Source organism: Cryptomeria japonica, chromosome 9 (assembly GCF_030272615.1).
Source record: "Cryptomeria japonica chromosome 9, Sugi_1.0, whole genome shotgun sequence".
NCBI classification, from domain to species: Eukaryota; Viridiplantae; Streptophyta; class Pinopsida; order Cupressales; family Cupressaceae; genus Cryptomeria; species Cryptomeria japonica.
The window spans coordinates 91,933,774-91,953,929 of NC_081413.1; the positions used below are offsets into that span (position 1 = coordinate 91,933,774).

A 20,156-nucleotide genomic window follows, 5' to 3' on the forward strand; every position below is an offset into this window, starting at 1 on the left:
GGTGCCTAAGATTACTATCACTGGTGCCCCTTCTAGTCCTTCTTCAGATATCTAAAGCGCTGACAAAGAGGAATTCCATGATATACCTTATGAATATGAGAAAGATATCTTCCTTGACACTTACATCAATACCATCACCCCTGTAACCCCTCCCACTTCACACGAGCTACATCTTGTCTATCATAAACTCATTGACTGGGGCCAACAAGACAAACCCACTTTAGATATCTTCATTGACGATAATGCTCTCATTGCTCTCTTGACAGTGCAAAACCTAGAAGATTGTAATAGAATAAAGGGTATTCAACTACACAAAAAGGGATACTTTGGTAGTTAGGTCAATTCCCTTAGCCACAAAAAAGATAATAAAAGGAAAAGACATGATTCCCTAGGTGAAAACCTCCCTGCAACACCTTTGGATGAACAAAAAATAAAAACAAAGGGCATATCCAAAAGTGAAAACTTAGAAAAGGCACCTGACAATGAGGGACTTGACCTCCTTACCATTGGTTACCTTCCATAGGACAAATCAAATTTGCTGATAGAAGAAACAGACAACATCAACATGGGCACCGAAGCCATTTCAAAAAATGTGCTCATTGCCAAATCCCTCACAGAAATAGAGAAACAAGACTTCATCAACTTCCTTACAGAGGTAAAAATCAATTTTGCATGGTCCTATTCCGATATGCCAGGGTTGGATCTTGCCTTGGTGGTTCACAATCTCGCCATTTGCCTAGACGCAAAACCTATAAAACAAAAATTGCACAAAATGCACCCACATATTACACTCCTGGTCAAGATGGAACTCCAAAAGATGTTAGAGGTAGAATTTATCAAACCAGTAGACTATGTTGAATGGGTCTCTAACATTGTACCTGTCGGCAAACCTATCGGGGGCATTCGCATCTGGATAGATTTCTAAGATCTAAATAGAGCTTGTCCTAAAGATGATTTCCCACTCCCCAATATAGACATGATTGTGGATCTTATAACTGGACATGAAATGCTATCGCTATCTCTAATGGATGGGTTTTTTGGATACAACCAAATCAGGATAGCAGATGAGGATCAACATAAAACCGTATTCACAACACCATGGGGTACTTTCTGTTATCGGGTAATGCCTTTTGGTCTCAAAAATGCTGGAGCTACATACCAACATGCCATGACAATATTTTTTTAAGACCTCATACACAAAATTATGGAGGACTATGTGGATGACCTGCTAGGTAAATCAAAGACAAGACAAGAACACATTCCCATTCTAAAGCAGATCTTTGAAAGATTAGAAAAATACAAACTACGCCTAAATCCCAAAAAGTGTGTGTTTGGAGTCACATTGGGAAAATTATTAGGATTCATTGTTTCTCACAAAGGCATCAAGGTTGATCCTACTAAAGTAAAAGCTATCATGGAAATGCCTCCACCAAAAACTCTCAGACAATTGCGGAGTCTCCAGGGAAAACTCCAATCTGTTAGACATTTTATTTCACAACTGGCAGATAAGTGCCATCTATTTGTACACCTACTATGCAAGGACACAAAATTCAAATGGGACTGCTTATGCCAAAGGGCGTTTGAGAAACTAAAAGAATATCTAGCATCACCTCCAGTGTTGATGCCTCCTACTCCTGGAAAACCCCTTATTTTGTATATATGTGCTACTGTAGTGGCATTGGGGGCATTACTAGCATAGATAGATGACTAAGGGAAAGAACATGCCATTTCCTACATTAGTCGAACATTGGTAGGATATGAACTCAATTATACCCCCATTGAAAAAGCATGTTTGGCATTAGTGTTCAGCACACAGAAACTATGACACTATATGCTAAACAACAAGACAAAATTAATTGCTAAAATTGATCCACTTAAATATATCTTGTCAAAAGTTGCTCTCACTAGTAGAACCGCCAAATGGGTCATGCTCCTAAGTGAGTTTGACATCGAATATGTGGACAGAAAGGCAATCAAGGGACAAGTCATTGCAGATTAGTTGGTTGAAGCTCCACTTCCAGGTGACCATCCTATTCTCATAGAGTTACTAGATGAGTTCATTATGACTGTTTCCACATCCTCCACATGGCAATTATACTTTGATGGCTCCTACACCCAAAATGGATCGGGGGTAGGAATATTATTGATCACACCTAAAGGAGATGGCATCCCCAAATAATACAAGATAGCTTTTGCATGTACCAATAACATAGCAGAATATGAGGCACTCATCACAGGTTTGCGTCTGGCTATCCACTGGAAAATAAAGGAGTTACAAGTTTATGGTGATTCTCGGCTCATTATAAAACAAGTCAATGATGAGTACCAAACAAAAGATGATAAAATCCTTCCTTACTCATCATCTTCCAATGGACATAAATTCATTATCAAAACACCAAATACTTTACCAAGTGGGTAGAGGCTATCCCTCTTACTTTCACCACCAGCAAGCAAATATCCAAATTCATCCTGAACTACCTAATCTGCAGATATGGCATCCCAAAAGTTATCATCATAGATAATGGCAAACAATTTAAAAACCAGGATGTCAAAGAACTCTACCAAATATTCAACATCCAACATCACTTCTCCACCCCATATTATCCCCAAGGCAACGGCCAAGCTGAGGCTTCTAATAAAACCTTAATCAAAATCCTCAAAAAGATAATCAAAATCCTCCAACTCCATCTCTCTTTATGGGCCTACTACACCTCCATCCACACCCCCATAGGTGCCACCCCTTATTCCTTGGTCTTTGGTTCTAAAGCCATCCTTCCCCTTGAGATTAAGATCCCCTCTCTAAGGGTATCACTGCATAACATCCTACCAGAGGAAGAATATAGAATTGCCCACTTACAAGAGCTAGAATTATTAGATGAAAGGCATCTCAAGGCCTTGAACCATCTCCAAGTATATCAGAACTACTTGAGTATGAGTTATCACAAAAAAGTCAAAACCCGGGAATTCCAAGTTGGTGATCTTGTCCTCATGGAGAATCAAAAAAATCTACAAGAAAGAGAAAAGAAAGGCAAGTTCGAGCCTGATTGGCTTGGACCATATGTAATCATAGCAAAATATGGACCAGGAGCTTAATAGTTGGCTACTCCTAAAGGTGATCCTTTGGATGATCCAATGAATATCATGCACCTCAAAATATTTTATGCTTAGTCCTCAGAAAGTCTTAAATTATCAAAAAAATCAAGAAAAAAATAAAAATAAAAATAAAAAAATGAGAAGAAGATCCTGAAAAAATCATCACTTTGGTGAAAACCTGGCAAATAGGCACCTTATGACACAAAAAAATAAAAAAATCAGAAAAAGAAAGAAAAACAATTCGTCCAATAGTGAAAACCACTTTGTGGTGCTATGGACAAGTACCTTGGTGAAAACCTCCATACAAGAGCCAAGGTAAATAACCGGATCCACTATCTATTAGGTTGACACTACAAATCAATCTTAGTCCAATCCTCCCATTCACAACATTCCTTCCCTCTCAACTTCCAATAAAACATCTGTATCATGATGAGTCTTCACCCGAGTCATGAATAAGGAATGTCCCATCAAGCTGAGCTTTTATGCCTCTATGTAAGCTTCAAGAAGTCTTCAGAAACAATCCCAAGTCCATAGGTCACTCTCCAAAACCATAGAATCACTTGCCTAATCCAAAAGCCCACTTTTCCCTAGGGATGACCCCTTCCCTCGCCTGGAAACCTAATCCTTCATCCTAGTTCTACTCTTGGCAAGAGGTATCATTTGGTCGCAAGGAAGTGACTTGTTAGATTTTGTTAGATCTTTTCATATAGACTTGCATCTTTTGCCCTATGACTGCCACTATTTATGACTGCCTGGGTTTTTCCATATCTAGGTATGTTAGGATAGGCACATACTTGGGCATATTTCATAGTACGACATGTTTTGGATCCCTCTTGTATAAGCTAGTGACCTGGTACTAGTGTTTATCAACACTTACCTTCTTGTGTACAAGAGGTATCGGTGTGTTTGAGGGTTTCCTTGCATGAACCCACAACTTTTTATTAGTGTTTCTTAACACTTGCATTGTTGTGTGCAAGAAATTCCCATTTGTCTACAGAGTTAGTCCAGGCCCTAGGTTTCTCATGGCATCTTGATTTCTATAATCAGTGGTGCAAGGCACTCAGGGCAACATCAAACTAGGTTGGCTCTCCACATTTGTTGTGCACAAAATCTCACCATCATTCCATCAAATCCTAAACTCAATAATCCCATGGAGTTTTCAATTTCCCCCACTTCCCATCTATTCCATATTCTTCTATCTAAGATCATTGTGTTATTATTAGTATATTCCCTCTTTTTATTAATTCATTCACATCATGTAGAGTGCATTTCTTAGACAGTCATTTTTTTCCCACAAAACATTTACCATATAAGATTGCATCACATAAGTAAAAGATACACTCATCCATATATCATTACATTTAGACTGCATCATAAATCATTCACACATCTGTATTTATACATAAAGTGTAAAAAAAAAAAAAACACTCATCCTACATCCAAAAACTATGTCAGCAACACATCATAAACATACATACATAAGCATCAACTCTGCATCACAAAATAGGTCAGCATAGCACATCCATGATTGCATCCATATATGACATCATAAGAGAAACAAAAATAATCCATCACAATAAATGCTACACATCATCTGTCACCAATCAATTCATGTATACATATATATATAAAGAGGAAAACATGTCCATCATGATACAATGACCCCTCATTGGGTTCGTTGTGGCGTATATGGGTCCCCGTGAGGGCCCATCTTCCCCCACGGTCTTGCCTCTCCTATTCTTCCTTCCAAATTCTTTACGACTACTTCATATTTCTTCATCATTTATCCCTTCCACCCTGATTCTTCTTCCTCTCTTTTTTTGAGAATTTTTCGTCCTTTTTTTGAAAAAATTCTCGAGGGGGCATACACCTCCCATGCTTTATGCTGGGGCATCCTTTTCTTCTTCTATCTTCTACACATTGCCAAAATGTAGACACTTAAAAATAATTATCTTAGTTATTTTTTTTTATTCCTCACATAATTAATTCTGATTCTGATCATGTTTTATATAGGATGGATCATTCCTAAAACCAGACACTCTGATCATGTCTTATACAAGATGAATCATTCCTAAAACCAGACGCTTTGATCATATCTTATATAGGATGAATCCTTTCTGAAACCAGATGTTGTGATCAATCATGTCTTATACAGGATGAATCCTTCTTGAAACCAGATGTTGCACTCTGATCATGTCTTATATAGGATGAATCCTTCCTAAAACTAGACGTTGTGATTAGTCATGTCTTATACAAGATGAATCCTTCCTGAAACCATACATTGTGCTCTGATCATGTCTTATACAAGATGAATCCTTCTTGAAACCAGACATTGTGATCAATCTTTATCTTATACAGGATGAATCCTTCCTAAAACTAGACATTGTGATCAATCATGTCTTACATAGGATGTATCCTTCCTGAAACCAGATGCTCTGATCATGTCTTATACAGGATGACTCCTTCCTAAAATTGGACTAAATCTAGACCTTATCAATCGAATCAAACAAGATTATTCTTTGAATCAATGTGTCATTACACCTCACTTCAAAGAGGGGCAAAATGTAGACACTTAAAAATAATTATTTTTAATTCCTCATATAATTAATTAATTAATTATGTTAATTCAAATTCTCCTCAATATTAATTAAACATAATTTATATTGTCACTATAGTATGAGACTGATTTATTTAATAGATCAATCCCTTTCATTATTCTTCTAAAAGATTAAATCCTCACAAATCTACCTCTTGGCTAATTAATTTCAATTAATTAGTTAACCCACGTGATTTCTACAAACCATCTTCTTAATTCATCATTAACCTAATAAAGTCTTCTAGAAACTCCCTAAACTCACTTAACCTTATTCTTCTAATTTTTAATTCCCTCCACTCATTCTCTCTCCTAGTCAAATCCTCCTACAAATCCTAATCCCCCTCCTAATGAGTTTCTAATGACTAATCATCATGATTAGCCATGAAGTCAACTCCTAGTCCCTTCCATCCAACCACTAGCTTTTAATGTTCTTTTCCTAGGTGAATGTGAGATCTTCAAAATCTCACAATCCTCTAGGCATCTCTTGTCCCAAGGAATTTTTAATGCCTTCTTATTCCTCCAATCCCCTTGATTATCCCTTTTTGGAGAATTTTAAATTCCTCCTCCCCATTCTTCAAAGAATGTCACATCCCTTTCTCCTCTCAAGGCACATTGGGAAGTCTTCCAAATGCACTTTTCTCTTCTCAAGGTACCTTGGGAAGTCTCCCCAATGTACCTTGAGGAGTTTGGAGACAAGAAATGCCTTTCAGGAATATCTCTTGGTCTCCACACCCTCTCTTGGGCCTTGTGTGAGCTCACAATAAATCCTAGCCCTTCATCTTGAATCCATCCTAGTCATCCATTCTTCCTCTCCTCTTCCTATAAATTGAGGACTCTATCGCTCCATTCTTCATCTCCAAGTTTAGTAATTTTGTGCTATTCTTTTGAGCCCAGGAAATCATCTTGGCAACCTTATCATGTTCAAATCATATCTCATCCACACTTGATCATCTCATCCTTATCATCTTCCAAATCCATTCCATTTGTGCACAACATTGGAGAGCCATCCACATCAAGAAAGAAAGAAAGAGGAGCACATCGAGTAGAGCATCACCAAGGGCCGCCTTCACTTCATCAAGCTCAATTTGAGGGAGAGGTAAAAGGTTTTATGAGGTATATGCATCTTATTCATGTTTTCATGTGTTTTGGTGTTATGTTTTTGATTTCATATGATTATATGTTTGACTTGCATGCTTATTAACTAATCCACCTCATAGGTCTTTTCCCCCTCTTCAGTTATTCCCCTTTCATCTTGTTTCTTGTACCTTTTTTACTATTGTGCTTTGTCGACTAGATTGCATCATCACCCCTTTGATATGTAGAAGCCATTCTGACCGCAAAATGTTGATACCAAGTGTAAGTTCTCTTGTGTAGGTAGCTCTCCCTCTTTGCAGACAACACTCTTAGTGGTCCAATTGTGATTTCGATTAAGTACAAATTGGATAGATATTGAAATACCTCACAACCCTGGACCAATGAGCACATCCCAAAGTCATAATCATATCGGTGTAGCCATAGGCACAAGCACTCCCCCTGTTTCCAACATGTATGATAACAATCAGAAGATATGGTTATCAACTCCCCCTGAGTCATGCAATTCAAGTCCATATTGCCAGTAAAGTACAAAATTAGAGGTCCAATATTTACCATATACCATTTGAGTTGTGCAAATATGATCAATCTAATGATCTATTAGCTCCATTATATCTACCACAACCTATGACATGGTCCTAGATGTACACAATGCTATACAATATCACCATCATGCCAAAATATCAAGCTGGTTAGCCTATAATAAAGTATGCACATATGGTTACCTACCCGACCAACATATGTTATTCCAGTCCTTTCTAATATCACCTAAGACATCCTTCATCTATCTATCCATAGGAGCCACTATAAATCTATCAGAACCCATTACTTACCCTTCTCCAATATCGGTTATCAATCATATCGGTACTATACTGCTCACACTAGCTTCATCTACGGACAAACATCTCTACCAGAACACTTTATCCTCATTTTCCTGTGTCAAATGCCTCTTCTATTTATTTTCTAGTATAACCATCTATTAACACCTGCAATAGTAATCCATCTTCTATGCATAAAAGTGTAGTCAAGATAACAACTATATAGACTATTGTCTCACTTTCTTCCTCTTACTATTAACCAATCCTATCCAACTTAGGGGATGAATGATATTGTCAATGATATACTCCCCCTAAGGTTCTGCATCTCCTTTAAGTGTTAGGAGGTATCACCTGTGCATGGAATGCACATTGTTGGCCCATGGTCTTCTTCCTCCACACCTGCTTGATCTCATTCTTCTTCACATTTTCAATAATGGGAGAAGGTCTTATCTTCATCTACTGATAGGTATTTGCCTTACTAGGTTCTATAGTATGACATGATATATTGCCATAGAAGCACTGCACTCATCTAACTAGATAATTGGAAGACCTTCTATCAGACCAGTTTGATCTTCTTCTCAGGGTCGTGCCATTGTACCTCACTACCAGTTTTAACTGATATCTTGATCTTGTAGGAGCACTTCTCCTTTGGGCATAGTTGTTATGTTGACTGCCATGTGCATGAAACATTTTCTTCTAGCACTCATAAATCCTATGCCCAGATCCATTGCAGTTATAACATATATAATTTACATTTCTTGAGGCAACAAATGGACCCCTGTTAGTATAATTAGGAGTGGGCTTATACATGTTTCTAGATTCTGATGCTCTATGCCCAAATGCATTACATATTCTACAAAGTGAATTGCTATTTTTAGCAAGAACAACTTTTCTATTCCTAGACATCTTTTTGCATTGCTCTTCCCTATGGCCATATCCTTTACAAGCAAAATAGTAACTGGAGAATGAAGACAAGTTACTTACAAATTCATTTTTCCAAACGTGAAGTAATCTGACCGGTTTGACTTCTCCACTTTTTCTTCTCCGGGGTGTTGAATCTCTTTGTCTTCCACTAGTGGGGAGTCTCTTAGGCTACTCTCTTGCATTCATGTTTCTAGTGAACCTATCTTCTCTGAGATTTCTTTGTCCTTTAGGCTCTACATTATTTCTTCTTGTTGCACCGGTCTTTATTCTTAACCTCAATTCCTCACCGATTGTAGCTAGGTCAACCTTCTTTCATGGTGCACTTTTGGACTGTGAAGGTTTGACCCTTGTTATCTCCATTAGAGGAGACAAACTAAATGTCCTTGTGAGAGACATCCTCACTTGTGGAGCATTCACCAATGACATATCCTAATCCTCTAGTATCCTTGGAATGTTTTCATTGATTCAAAATTTTGTCCAAGTCCTCAATGTTTCCATCTTACCAGTTTCTAACCTTGAGTTCATTCTCACACTTCTCAAGGTCTTTCCTTAGATTTTCCATTTCCTCTTTCAGCTTCTGACACTCTTCATCTTTTGTCTCCACATCTAGCTGCAACACCTCACATCTTCTTTTATTAGCATCAAGGACTGATTTCAATCTATCAGTCATCCCTTTGGATTCTTCAAGTCGAAAAGTCAGCATGCAAACATTTTTGTTTGACTCTTCAAGGCATGTTCTCAACTGACTACATTCTTTATGAACTGATTCTTTATAACTCTTAAATTCATTTCTAATAGTTCTCAATTCATCAAGAGCACTTAGGAACTCACCTTCAAGATTAACATGAGCTTCACCTTCTTCTTCATCTTCTTCATCACTGCCAAGCACATCTTGCCAGTAGGATCTGCCTGCCTTGTCACAATTTGATGTGTTCTCTTCACTTTTTGTTTCTTGTTCCATGAAGAGATGAGTCTCCTCTTCATCATCATGTTTGCAACTATCTAATCTTCCTTCAATACCCACACATGAGTTTGCACCATTGTTCTTCTTGTCTTCACAACTTGACCCAGCAGTAGTAGGATCATTTCCATAGATCTTTTTTAGTCTTTCCCATAAGATCTTTGCTGACCTATACTAGTCCACCAACAAAGAAACATCATCGATAAGGTCACTGAATATGGCCTTCATTGCTTCTTCATTGCACCTACATTTTATTTCTTCTTTAGGACCAATCGGAGGATTAATGTTACTAGGGAGACCATTAACAACTATCATCCAGAACTCATACCCTATAGAGGAGAGGTAGACTTCCATTCTACAACTCCAAATGGAATAATTTGACCCATTAAACATAGGAGATGGATTTTACACTAAATAGACCATCGTGTCCTAATATTGGAATCTACCCAAGATGGAGAAAGCTTGTCAACTGGGAACCAAGGATCCGATACCAGTTGTTGGACACAATGTACCACTAAGAGGGGGGGTGAATCAGTGGTTCACATATTTTACTCATTTAAACTCTTAAGTAAATGTATTGGTTAACATACTAAGACTAAGATAACCTACTAGTATGCTAAGGAGAATTTACACAATATAGTCACACACAAGGGGAACATCACATAACACAGGTATATACGAGGAAAACACAAGATGAAAAAAACCTTGGTAGTAATGTTGGTGGAGTTTACTCCTCCAATATAGCTTCACAATGAAATATGTTACAATGTTTAGGGCTACAACCCAAGGATATACAACCCCTGATTTAGGGTACCAACCCAAGGATCACCAACCCCCAACTAATTTATGGTCAACAACCAAAGGAGCACCAACCCCTAACTAATTTATGGGCTACAACCCAAAGGAGTACCAACCCCTAATTGATTTATGGACTACAACCCAAAGGAGCACCAACCCCTACACGGATCTCCAACTCAACGATCTAAAATGAATATCATCTAATACAAAAGTAATAGCCTTGGTTACAAATGAGTTCTGCAACCACGCATGAATAATCTCCCTAACAGTTTCCCTTCTTCACAATGTTGCCTGTAGCATCTTCTAATGCCTCATTATCCTCTTCTCTACTGGTTCTCACCTTAATTTCTTACTACAATAGTTTTATCTCCTACTTTTACCCACTCTTTGATGCATCTATGTTGGTTCAGACTCTTCTTCTAATTCTGCCCTTTGTTGGTTCTCTTTTCTCTCTATCACACTTAGCTTGCAATTGTTACCTTTTTGATTCACACACTACTTAACCAGTCTTCCTCAGATCTCTTCTCACTTAGATCCACCTTCCTTTCACACTTTGTTGCAACCTCACTTGTTCAACCTTTACCTATTCTCTACTGGTACTCTACTCAACCCTCTCACTAGTTGTACCTCCAACTCATAGCCTCTTTGATCTTCGATGGAGTCTTTCACTAGTTGGCTCTCTATTGCACATTCACACTTCACTCTTCAATATCCAACCCCCTGATTCTCTAGCAGCATCAATCAATCAACACTTTTTATTGTTTTTGGCTTGAGTATCTATAAACAAGTTTTCCTGCCAAAAACCAATTCAAATTTTAAGTCAGTTAGGGTTTCTTCCACCGAACAAATATTCATGAAATCCAATGCAATATACATTGGATCAATCACCTACATTGGAGGAATGCATCTGCATGTGTTTTCCATCATCCAATATATTTGCTAAAATAAAAAATCTAACCCTGTTCTTCAGCCTCGAAATCAGTCGACACATTTATGATCTAGTTGTTTCCTTCTCAAGGTCAATCTATAGTTGGATATCAAGCATCGGTCATGGCGCTAGCAGATCTCAAATCTTCCTTTGTCACTCATCTTTCATTGAGCTACACACTCTATAACTCCTTTGTGATTGTCGCAATCAACATTTAATATCGACGAACCTCAACAACCTTACCTGCACAAGACATCATGGACCTCTGCATGTTCACTACTTCAGTTCTACATGGCATCACTGTCGGTATCCACCTCAACTCGGATTGCCATGTCAATTTTGCAATATTCACCATCAGATAACTAGCTCATCAACTTAGGGTGAATTTAATTTATGAACAACCGACAAAACTCCATACCGGTTCAAACCCTTATGGGTATTTTCAACATGCTATTATCTGATAGCATACACTACACTAGTTGGTCAACTTCACCTCTGGTGGTTTGCGACCTCTTTGAAACTCTTCCTCTTCATTACAAACATTATCACAAACAAACAACCAACCTACATACTGGTTAAAACTTGTCCTGCCAATACACAACTTCATATCACCTTTAACCGGTTCTCATGTTGACTGGTAGCCATTCTAATGACACCATGTCATCAACCTTCAATTGATTCCATCTAAGGCATCCTCGTGCCAGTTGCACTCTCTATCTATAGTTTCTCATAATTGTCTTCTTCATTATCCGACTGGTTGACATCTCAACTAGTTTTTCAAGGTGACAAACCCATCACTCTTCATCTATCTTGACATTCCATCTTTACATTACTCTTCCTTCTTGGTCACAGGGGCTCAAATTGCCAAAACATACTAATCAAATGTACATCTTTGGTTTCACATACTTGAGGAAAACTTATGTTTAACTAGTTCATCCTGTGTGAGCCTTTAATCACTTTCCTTCTACTTCTCTATCTTATCTTAGAGGGATATGATGCATACTTTGCATAATAGGAGATAAGATCAGTATTATCACTTACCCATGGAAGTGGAACCTTGTCATTCATTTTGCTCTAGACAATGCACAAATATGACCTGCACTGTGTTAGCAAATACATCTCCTACTTTACTAACCTATAGTAGTCCAAACTCTTTCAGTCATATCAGCATCTCATGATAACCTCTTCTTTTGACATCCAATTGCATATCGGTTTTATACTTCTTCATTAGCTAACCCTACTAGCTTATTGGTCATATGCTTTTTGGTTGGAAACCATACACTACCAACACCTCACTTACCAGTTGTCATACAATATCGGTCTCCAATACATATGTTTTCAATACAAGTCAACACTAACTTGTGTACCAGTGACTCTAATGACCACTATGGTGGATGACATCCTTTACCTTACCGATAACCTGCTATACTAGTTTTCATTTATCAATGACAACACTACTCATTAATCTCCCACACTGGTTGCCACCTATACTGGCTGACATCAATGACAACACAATGCCAAGACATTTTGTATAGGCAGCTGAACGTAGATGAGTTAGAGATTATTGTTGTAGTGGGATTGCATTTCATCGGCTAGTGGCCAAGGATTCAAGCTCATAGCTTCTATGATTACCTCTTTAGTAGAGAGATGGGACGGTAGGTATAATACCTTTCACCTACCCACTTGAGAGGCGACATTCACTTGATTAGATGTATGGAGGATCTTGAAGGACCCCATTCATGACATCATCCTTGAGTACCGGTTTGATATAATAGACTTCTACCTTTAGGATATTTGTGATTATGATGCATTACCGATCTTGGACAGGAGAAGGATGCATGTGGGAAAGGCAATGGAGATCCCACCCATCCCTCACCTACTACTTTTCATTTGTTGGTTCTTGAGCAGATGGATCATGCCTAATCTAGGATGACATGCATTTCCCATTGGATGGACCAAATGCATGTATTCTATGGTTCAACATTGTCCAGAGTATGTCTGGGGAGTCATGACATTGGCTCAGATCTATCATGATATGCATGTTGTAGTTTATAGGGATTATGTCAACCTGTCTATAGGGGTGACCCTTCTACATATATGGGCTTGGGAGCATATTGTACAGAGGCAGCCATTAGGTGTATAGGATAGGCATACCCAGTGTCCATACATTGATAGATATAGAGGCCTTTTTCATTATACATCAATAGGATCTATCTAGTTTTGGCATCATGTTTTTGACAAGCTTATGGAGTTCATATGGTGGCCATTTTTGGACTGCGAGAGATGGAGACGGAATTGGTAGCTACACTAGGCCAGGGTAGAGATGTGGTTATTCGGTTGATCAGTATATGTTATGGAGTATTATGCTCCATTTAGGGTACCTTGACAGTTTGGCTTCATACAAGATATAGTGAGGAATATACCATTATATCATTGGGTCGTCCGATAGGTTGGGAGGTGGGATATGAAAGTGATCCCATTGGAGGGGAGGACCAACTTCTAGATGACAACATATTTAGTATGGGATGAGTAGAGAGATGCAGGAGATGATCTAGGGACTACCAGAGGGTACAAGAGTTGGTGGGAGGGACATTTTTCAGTACATCTTACAATTCCTATGGTTTTGGAATATGATGAGTTATAGCTGACAATGGATGAGGTGGTCTACAAGAAGGAGGATGCACCTAGTGACAAGATTTTGGCTGGAGGAGGCTACAATAAGAGATTGGGGATTTCACAAAGAGCCTCCAGATAGCCAGGATGAAGGTCGATGACTTGCGCATATATAGGGAGGATTCAAAGAGGATTTTGGAAGAGGCTAGGTTAGGGACTACCATTGGGGAGTTACATGATTCTCTATGACAATGGGATGAGGAGCTGGAGGAGGTGTGTACTAGGGTGCACAAGGCAGAGGTAGATGCTACACATCTGTGGGGGGAGAGGGATGCAGCATGGTAGATGTTGGTCCTCGTACAGCTTGGGAAGATGTATTATGACATGATGCAATAGAGGGAGAGGGAAGAGAGGGCAGGTTGGGAGGCATCGTACTACAGGAGATTGTACCATGGGGTGGTAGCTGTAGATCAGAGAGCAGCCTTTTACATAGAGAATTTATGCTCCCATAGGACTCGCAACCAACATACCACACAGAGCCAATAGACAGGTGGATCAGTGGGCCTCAAGTCACCTAGGGCAGGGGGAGTAGGTGGATCCAAAGGGGGAGGCAATGAGGAGGGGGTTGGGGAGACACGTGGAGAGAGCTAGCTCTATTTTGATTTATGTGCCATTTTTTGACCCTTCGGGGTGATCATTATATTATAACAGACATATTCATTTTTGAGATACATATATATATGATTTTTTGGTGGCGGTTATACATGTATCTTATTGTGGACATTGCAATGGACTCTATTGTTTATTATTTTATGATGTGATTTATGGATGATGATTATAGATGTATTTTGTTGACCTATTTGTGATGCAAGATGGATGTTTATATATGTATATGCTTATGATGTGCTACTGCATGGTGATTAGTGCAGGATGGATACATGTGTATATGTTTTATAATATGTTACTAACCCTTTGATGAATGTGGGATGATTGACTATGTGGATGCATATGTTTTTGAGATTTATGATGTATATGTATGTATATTTTTATGGTGTGTTGGTTTGAGATTTTTCTAATAATGCAATGGATATGTAATGTAATGAGAAAAGTGGATATGTAATGTGATGGTTATGCAATGATAATGAAATGATCAAATATGCTTATAATGTGACAAAATTTGAAACCTAAATGATGGAACAAAATTTGGATATAAACAAAGTCTAACTCATAAATGCAATGAAAATGAATAATGCAATCTAAGTGATAAATGCCATGAAAATTAATAATGAAATCTACATGGATAATCCAAAATGAATGATAAATTCATTGAAAAAGAAAAGAAATGAAATCTACATGAATAGTGCAAAATGAATGATAAATGCATTGATAATGCAATGAAATGAAATGTACATGAATAATACAAAATGAATGATAAATGCATTGATAATGCAATGAAATGAAATGTATATGAATAATGTAATGTAAGTGATAATGTGATATAAATGAATAATGCAAAGTGTATTTGTCAATATGCCTGTAATAATACAATGACCATAGTTAGGATAAAAGATTTGGATGAGAAAAATTGAAGACTCCATAGCGATGGTGGTATGGAAAATGTAATAGGGAGAATTAGGAATTTATGGAATGATAGGGAGAGTTGTGCACAAAAGATGAGAGCCAACCTAGTTTTGATATTGCCCTAGGTAACCCACACCATTGATTATAGGAACCAGGATGCCATGAGAAACCCAAGGCATGGATTGACTCTCAGTCAAGTGAAGATTCCCTACATATAGCTATGCAAGTGTTGAGAAACAATGATACAAAGTTGTGGGTATGTGCAAGAAAACCCTCAAACACATAGATATTCATTGTACATGACAAGGTAAGTTTTGATAAACACTAGTACCAAGTTGTCAGTTAATAAAAGGGAGATCCAAAACATGCCATTCCATGAAAATATGTCCTAGTATACACCCATTGTAAACATACCTGGATATGGAGGATCTGGGTAGTCATGAATAGGAGTAGTTGTAGGACCAAAAAGATGCAAGTCAATAATGAAAATCCAAATAAAAAGAAAAGTCACCCATACATGACTAACTGTCATCTCTTGCCAAGAGTAATATTAGGATGAAATATTAAACTACCAGGTGAGGGAAGGATTCATCCCAAGGGAAAAGGATAGGGTGGATATGATTGACTAGGCAATTGACTAGGTGGCCATGAGGACAAACTTGTAGATGCGAGACAAACATCAAGACTTGATGAAGCTCTCATGTAGGCATAAGCTCAGGATGTGGGAAAAAGATCAATTTAATGAGATGACCCTCATTCATGATTTAGGCAAAGACTCATCATTATGCACATGACCATTGTGCTAGGAGTGGGTGAATTCTATGGTATAAGGATTAGATAGTGGTGATCATGGATATCTAATGGGCAAGCAATCGGGAGATTTTGACCTGATAGATGATGGATTTAGATTATTTACCTTGGCACCTACATGAAGGTTTTCACCAAGGTACTTGCCCATAGCGCCACAAAGTGGTTCTCACTAATGAACGAATTGATTTTTCTCTTTTTTCATTTGTTTTTCTCACTAGGCATATAGTATTTTCAGATGCATGATGTTCATTGGCTCATCCAAGGGATCTCGTTCAGGAGTAGCCAACTAATATGCCCCTAACCCATACTTTATTGTGATCACATATGGTCCAAGCCAATTGGGCTCAAACTTTCCTTTCTTCTCTCTTTCTTGAAGGTTTTTCTGATTTTCCATGAGAACAAGGTCACCCACTTCAAATTATCGACTTATGAATTTCTTATTGTAGTCCAAACGTAAGTGATTCCGATATACCTAGAGATGATTTAAGGCCTTGAGGTGCATTTCATCCAACAATTCTAGCTCTTACAATCCAAAAACTCTATATTCCTCATCTGGGAGGATATTATGCAGTGATACCCTTAGGGAGGGGATCTCGATCTCAAGAGGGAGGATAGCTTCATATCCAAAGATAAGGGAATATGGAGTGGCACTTGTGGGTGTGCGGATGGAGGTACGGTAAGCCCATAGAGCAAGATAGAGTTGGAGGTGTGAATCATGGCTAGCTTCATTGACTGTCTTTTTAATAATTTTTATTAATGTTTTATTAGAAGCCTCAGCTTGATCTTTACCTTGTGGATAATAGGAGTTGGAGAAATGGTGTTGGATATTCAATTTTTGACAGAGCTCTTTTACATCCTTATTTTTGAAAGGTCTATCATTATATGTAATATTGACCTTGGGGATTCCATATTGGAATATCAAATAATTTAGAATAAATTTAGAGAATTGTTTACCAATGGTAAATGTAGGGGAGATGGTCTCCACCCACTTGGTGAAGTATTTAGTGTCGATGATGATGAATTTATGGCCATTGGAGGATGCAGGGTGGATTTTCCCATTCAGATCAAGCCCCCACTATGAGAAGGGCAATTGTGTAATAAAAGGTTGTAGAACTTGTGATGGAGCATGGATCTTGTCACCATGCTTCTGGTAATGGATACATTTCTTCACATAATTGTATGCATCTTCTTCCATTATAGGCCAGTAGTATCCCATTCGTAAGAGTTTCTTAGCCAAAGTGAGACCACTTAAGTGTGACCTACTGATAACTTTCTGCACTTCATGTAGTTCCCATTCAGCCTCTTGTTTGTCTAAACACCTTAGGAGGGAACTATCAAAATGCCTTCTAAATAGGGTGTCTCCAAGGATAGTATAACAGGCACATCGGCGGATAAAGGTTTGTTGTTGGATTTTGGTAAGGTGTGGAGGAATTGTATTATCTCTTAGGTAAGTGTAGGTCTCTTGATACAATAGAAAATTCAGGACCAATGGGTACATACACCATTTTAGACATTGGTAAGTCATATGCCGGTATGAAGAGTTGCTCGACGAAGAACTCACACTTTTGACAATGTGTCGGCATCTGAAGGAGGGAACCAATAGTCGCCATTGCATCTGCAACTCTATTGTTGATGCGTGGAATTTGATCAAACTTGATTGATGTGAAATACTACTTGAGATCTTCAACCATACTACAATAGGGAAGAAGCTTATCATCTTTTGTTTGATAGTCATCATTGAATTGTTTGATGATAAGTTGGGAATCACCATAAACATGTAATTCCAATATCCTTTATTGGATAGCCAAATGTACTCCAGTAATTAGTGCTTCATAATCTGCAATGTTGTTGGTGCATACAAAGGCTATCTTGTATGATTTAGGGATGCAATCTCCTTGGGGTATGATCAACAATATTCCTACCCCCGATTCATTTTGGATGCAAGAACCATCAACATATAACTACCATGTGGTGGATGTGGTGGCAGTCATTATGAATTTGTTTGGAAATTCTATGAGGATAGGATGATCACCTAGTAGTGGAGCATTGGCCAGTTGGTCAGCTATTACCTATCCTTTGATTTCTTTTATGTCCACATATTCAATGTCAAATTCACTTAACAACATGACCCGTTTAGCAGTTCTGTCGGTGGGAGCACTTAAGGGGGTCGATCTTACCAATCAATTTTGTTTTGTTATTTAGCATGTAGTGTCAGAGCTTTTATGTTCTAAAGACAAGTCCTAAATATTCTCTTTCAGTAGGGGTATAACTAAGTTCATACCCTATTAATGTGTGACTAATGTAGTGTATATCATGCTCTTTCCCTGATCATTTGTTTGTGCCAATAAAGCCCCTAGTGCCATTGTAGTAGTAGATATATACAAAAGAAGTGGCTTCCTTGGAATAGGAGGCATAAGAACTAGAGGTGATGGAAGATATTCTTTTAGCTTCTCAAAAGCCTTCTAAGATAGGCAGTCCCATTTCAATTTGGTATCTTTGCATAATAGATGAGCAAATGGGTGACATTTGTCAGCAAGCTATGAGATGAATCATTTAACAAATTGGAGTTTTCCTTGGAGGCTGCACAACTCTTTAAGGGTCTTTGGGGGAGGCATTTCCATGATATCTTTCACATTTTTTGGATCAACCTCTATGCCTCTATGGGAAACAATGAAGCCTAGTTTCCTAGTTTGACACCAAAGACACATTTCTTGGGATTTAGACGCAATTTGTATTTTTCCAATCTCTTGAATTTTTTTCTTAAGATAGGGATGTTCTCATGTCTTGTCTTTGATTTTCATAGAAGATTGTCCACATAATCTTCCATGATTTTGTGTAAAAGGTCATGAAAAATTGTTGTCATTGCTTGTTGGTATGTAGCTCTGGTATTATTGAGGCCAAAAGGCATCACTTGATAGCGAAATTGATAGTCCTATCTCTCTTGATCCATCAAGGACTTGGTAATGAATATATTCTTTGGAGTGTCTCTAGCACTGACATTAATAGTATCTATTTACTCTATCAACAAAGCCATTCTATCATGCTAAGGAGGAACAATGGTAGAGAAGTCAATTCCCTCTGTTGGATATTATTGGCATACGATGAACTTGCATGTTGATATGATGATAATGTATGTTGTCATTGATGTCAATAAGTACAAGTAAACTAGTATGCAAATTAAAAGAAGTTGGTGGACTGGTATGAAGACGTATGAAGACATGCAGTGAACCATTGTCAGGGTACTAAGTGTGACTACTGGTTGGTAGTCTCAGCTCTAGGGTTACCAATTTGGCAATCCAGCCTATGCGATGCAACTGATGATACTTTGTGATGAGTTAGCTAAGGGATGAGGATGAGATCAAGGTGCCACATCATCCTTGTGCACGTGAAGGATTTTCTTGAGGATCTTGCATGAGAAGATCGATTGCATTAAATGTCTACCTTGTGAATGAACATTCTTCTTAGCAGTATGAGAAGACAGCACGATGGCTTACTGATTCCCATTTGTAGTGAAGAATGAACCATACAGATTGTCTTGTGATCTATTTAAGATTGTATTTCTCTATCCAAAGTGTTTAGACGGTCAGGATTGGACTGCCTATGTTGTAAACCTAAGATGCTTAGGGTTTAGGGTTTATTCTATTGACCTAACTGTTGTCTATAAGGTCGATGATGCTTGTTATTGTAAGTTGCTGGAAAATGTTGTGTGTGTATCAGAATGATGAGATACTTGCGAGACCAGTAAGAGGAAAATTTCAGAGTGTGATTGCAGAGTAGAGGAACTGAAAAGGATATTCCTTAGCATGTAGTTCTATTATCAAATTAGAGTTTTACCTATTGTCTTCTAATCATTTCAATAGTTGGAAAATCCCTTTACCAGGTAGCTTTAATAGACTTATTGTAAATCCTTTAATTGGGTGACTCAATATCATTGAGTTCTTC

At 38.1% G+C, this 20,156-nt stretch overlaps 1 protein-coding gene across 1 annotated transcript in view; it reads right to left on the minus strand.

The window, feature by feature from the left end:
• LOC131858290 (uncharacterized) overlaps positions 1–20,156 on the minus strand; it is a 190,637-nt gene that overhangs the window by 147,307 nt on the left and 23,174 nt on the right. Inside the window, exon 4 of the mRNA XM_059211484.1 lies at positions 9,027–9,653. Within this exon, the coding sequence (XP_059067467.1) occupies positions 9,027–9,653 (627 nt within the window). The remainder of the gene's footprint in view (positions 1–9,026; positions 9,654–20,156) is intronic.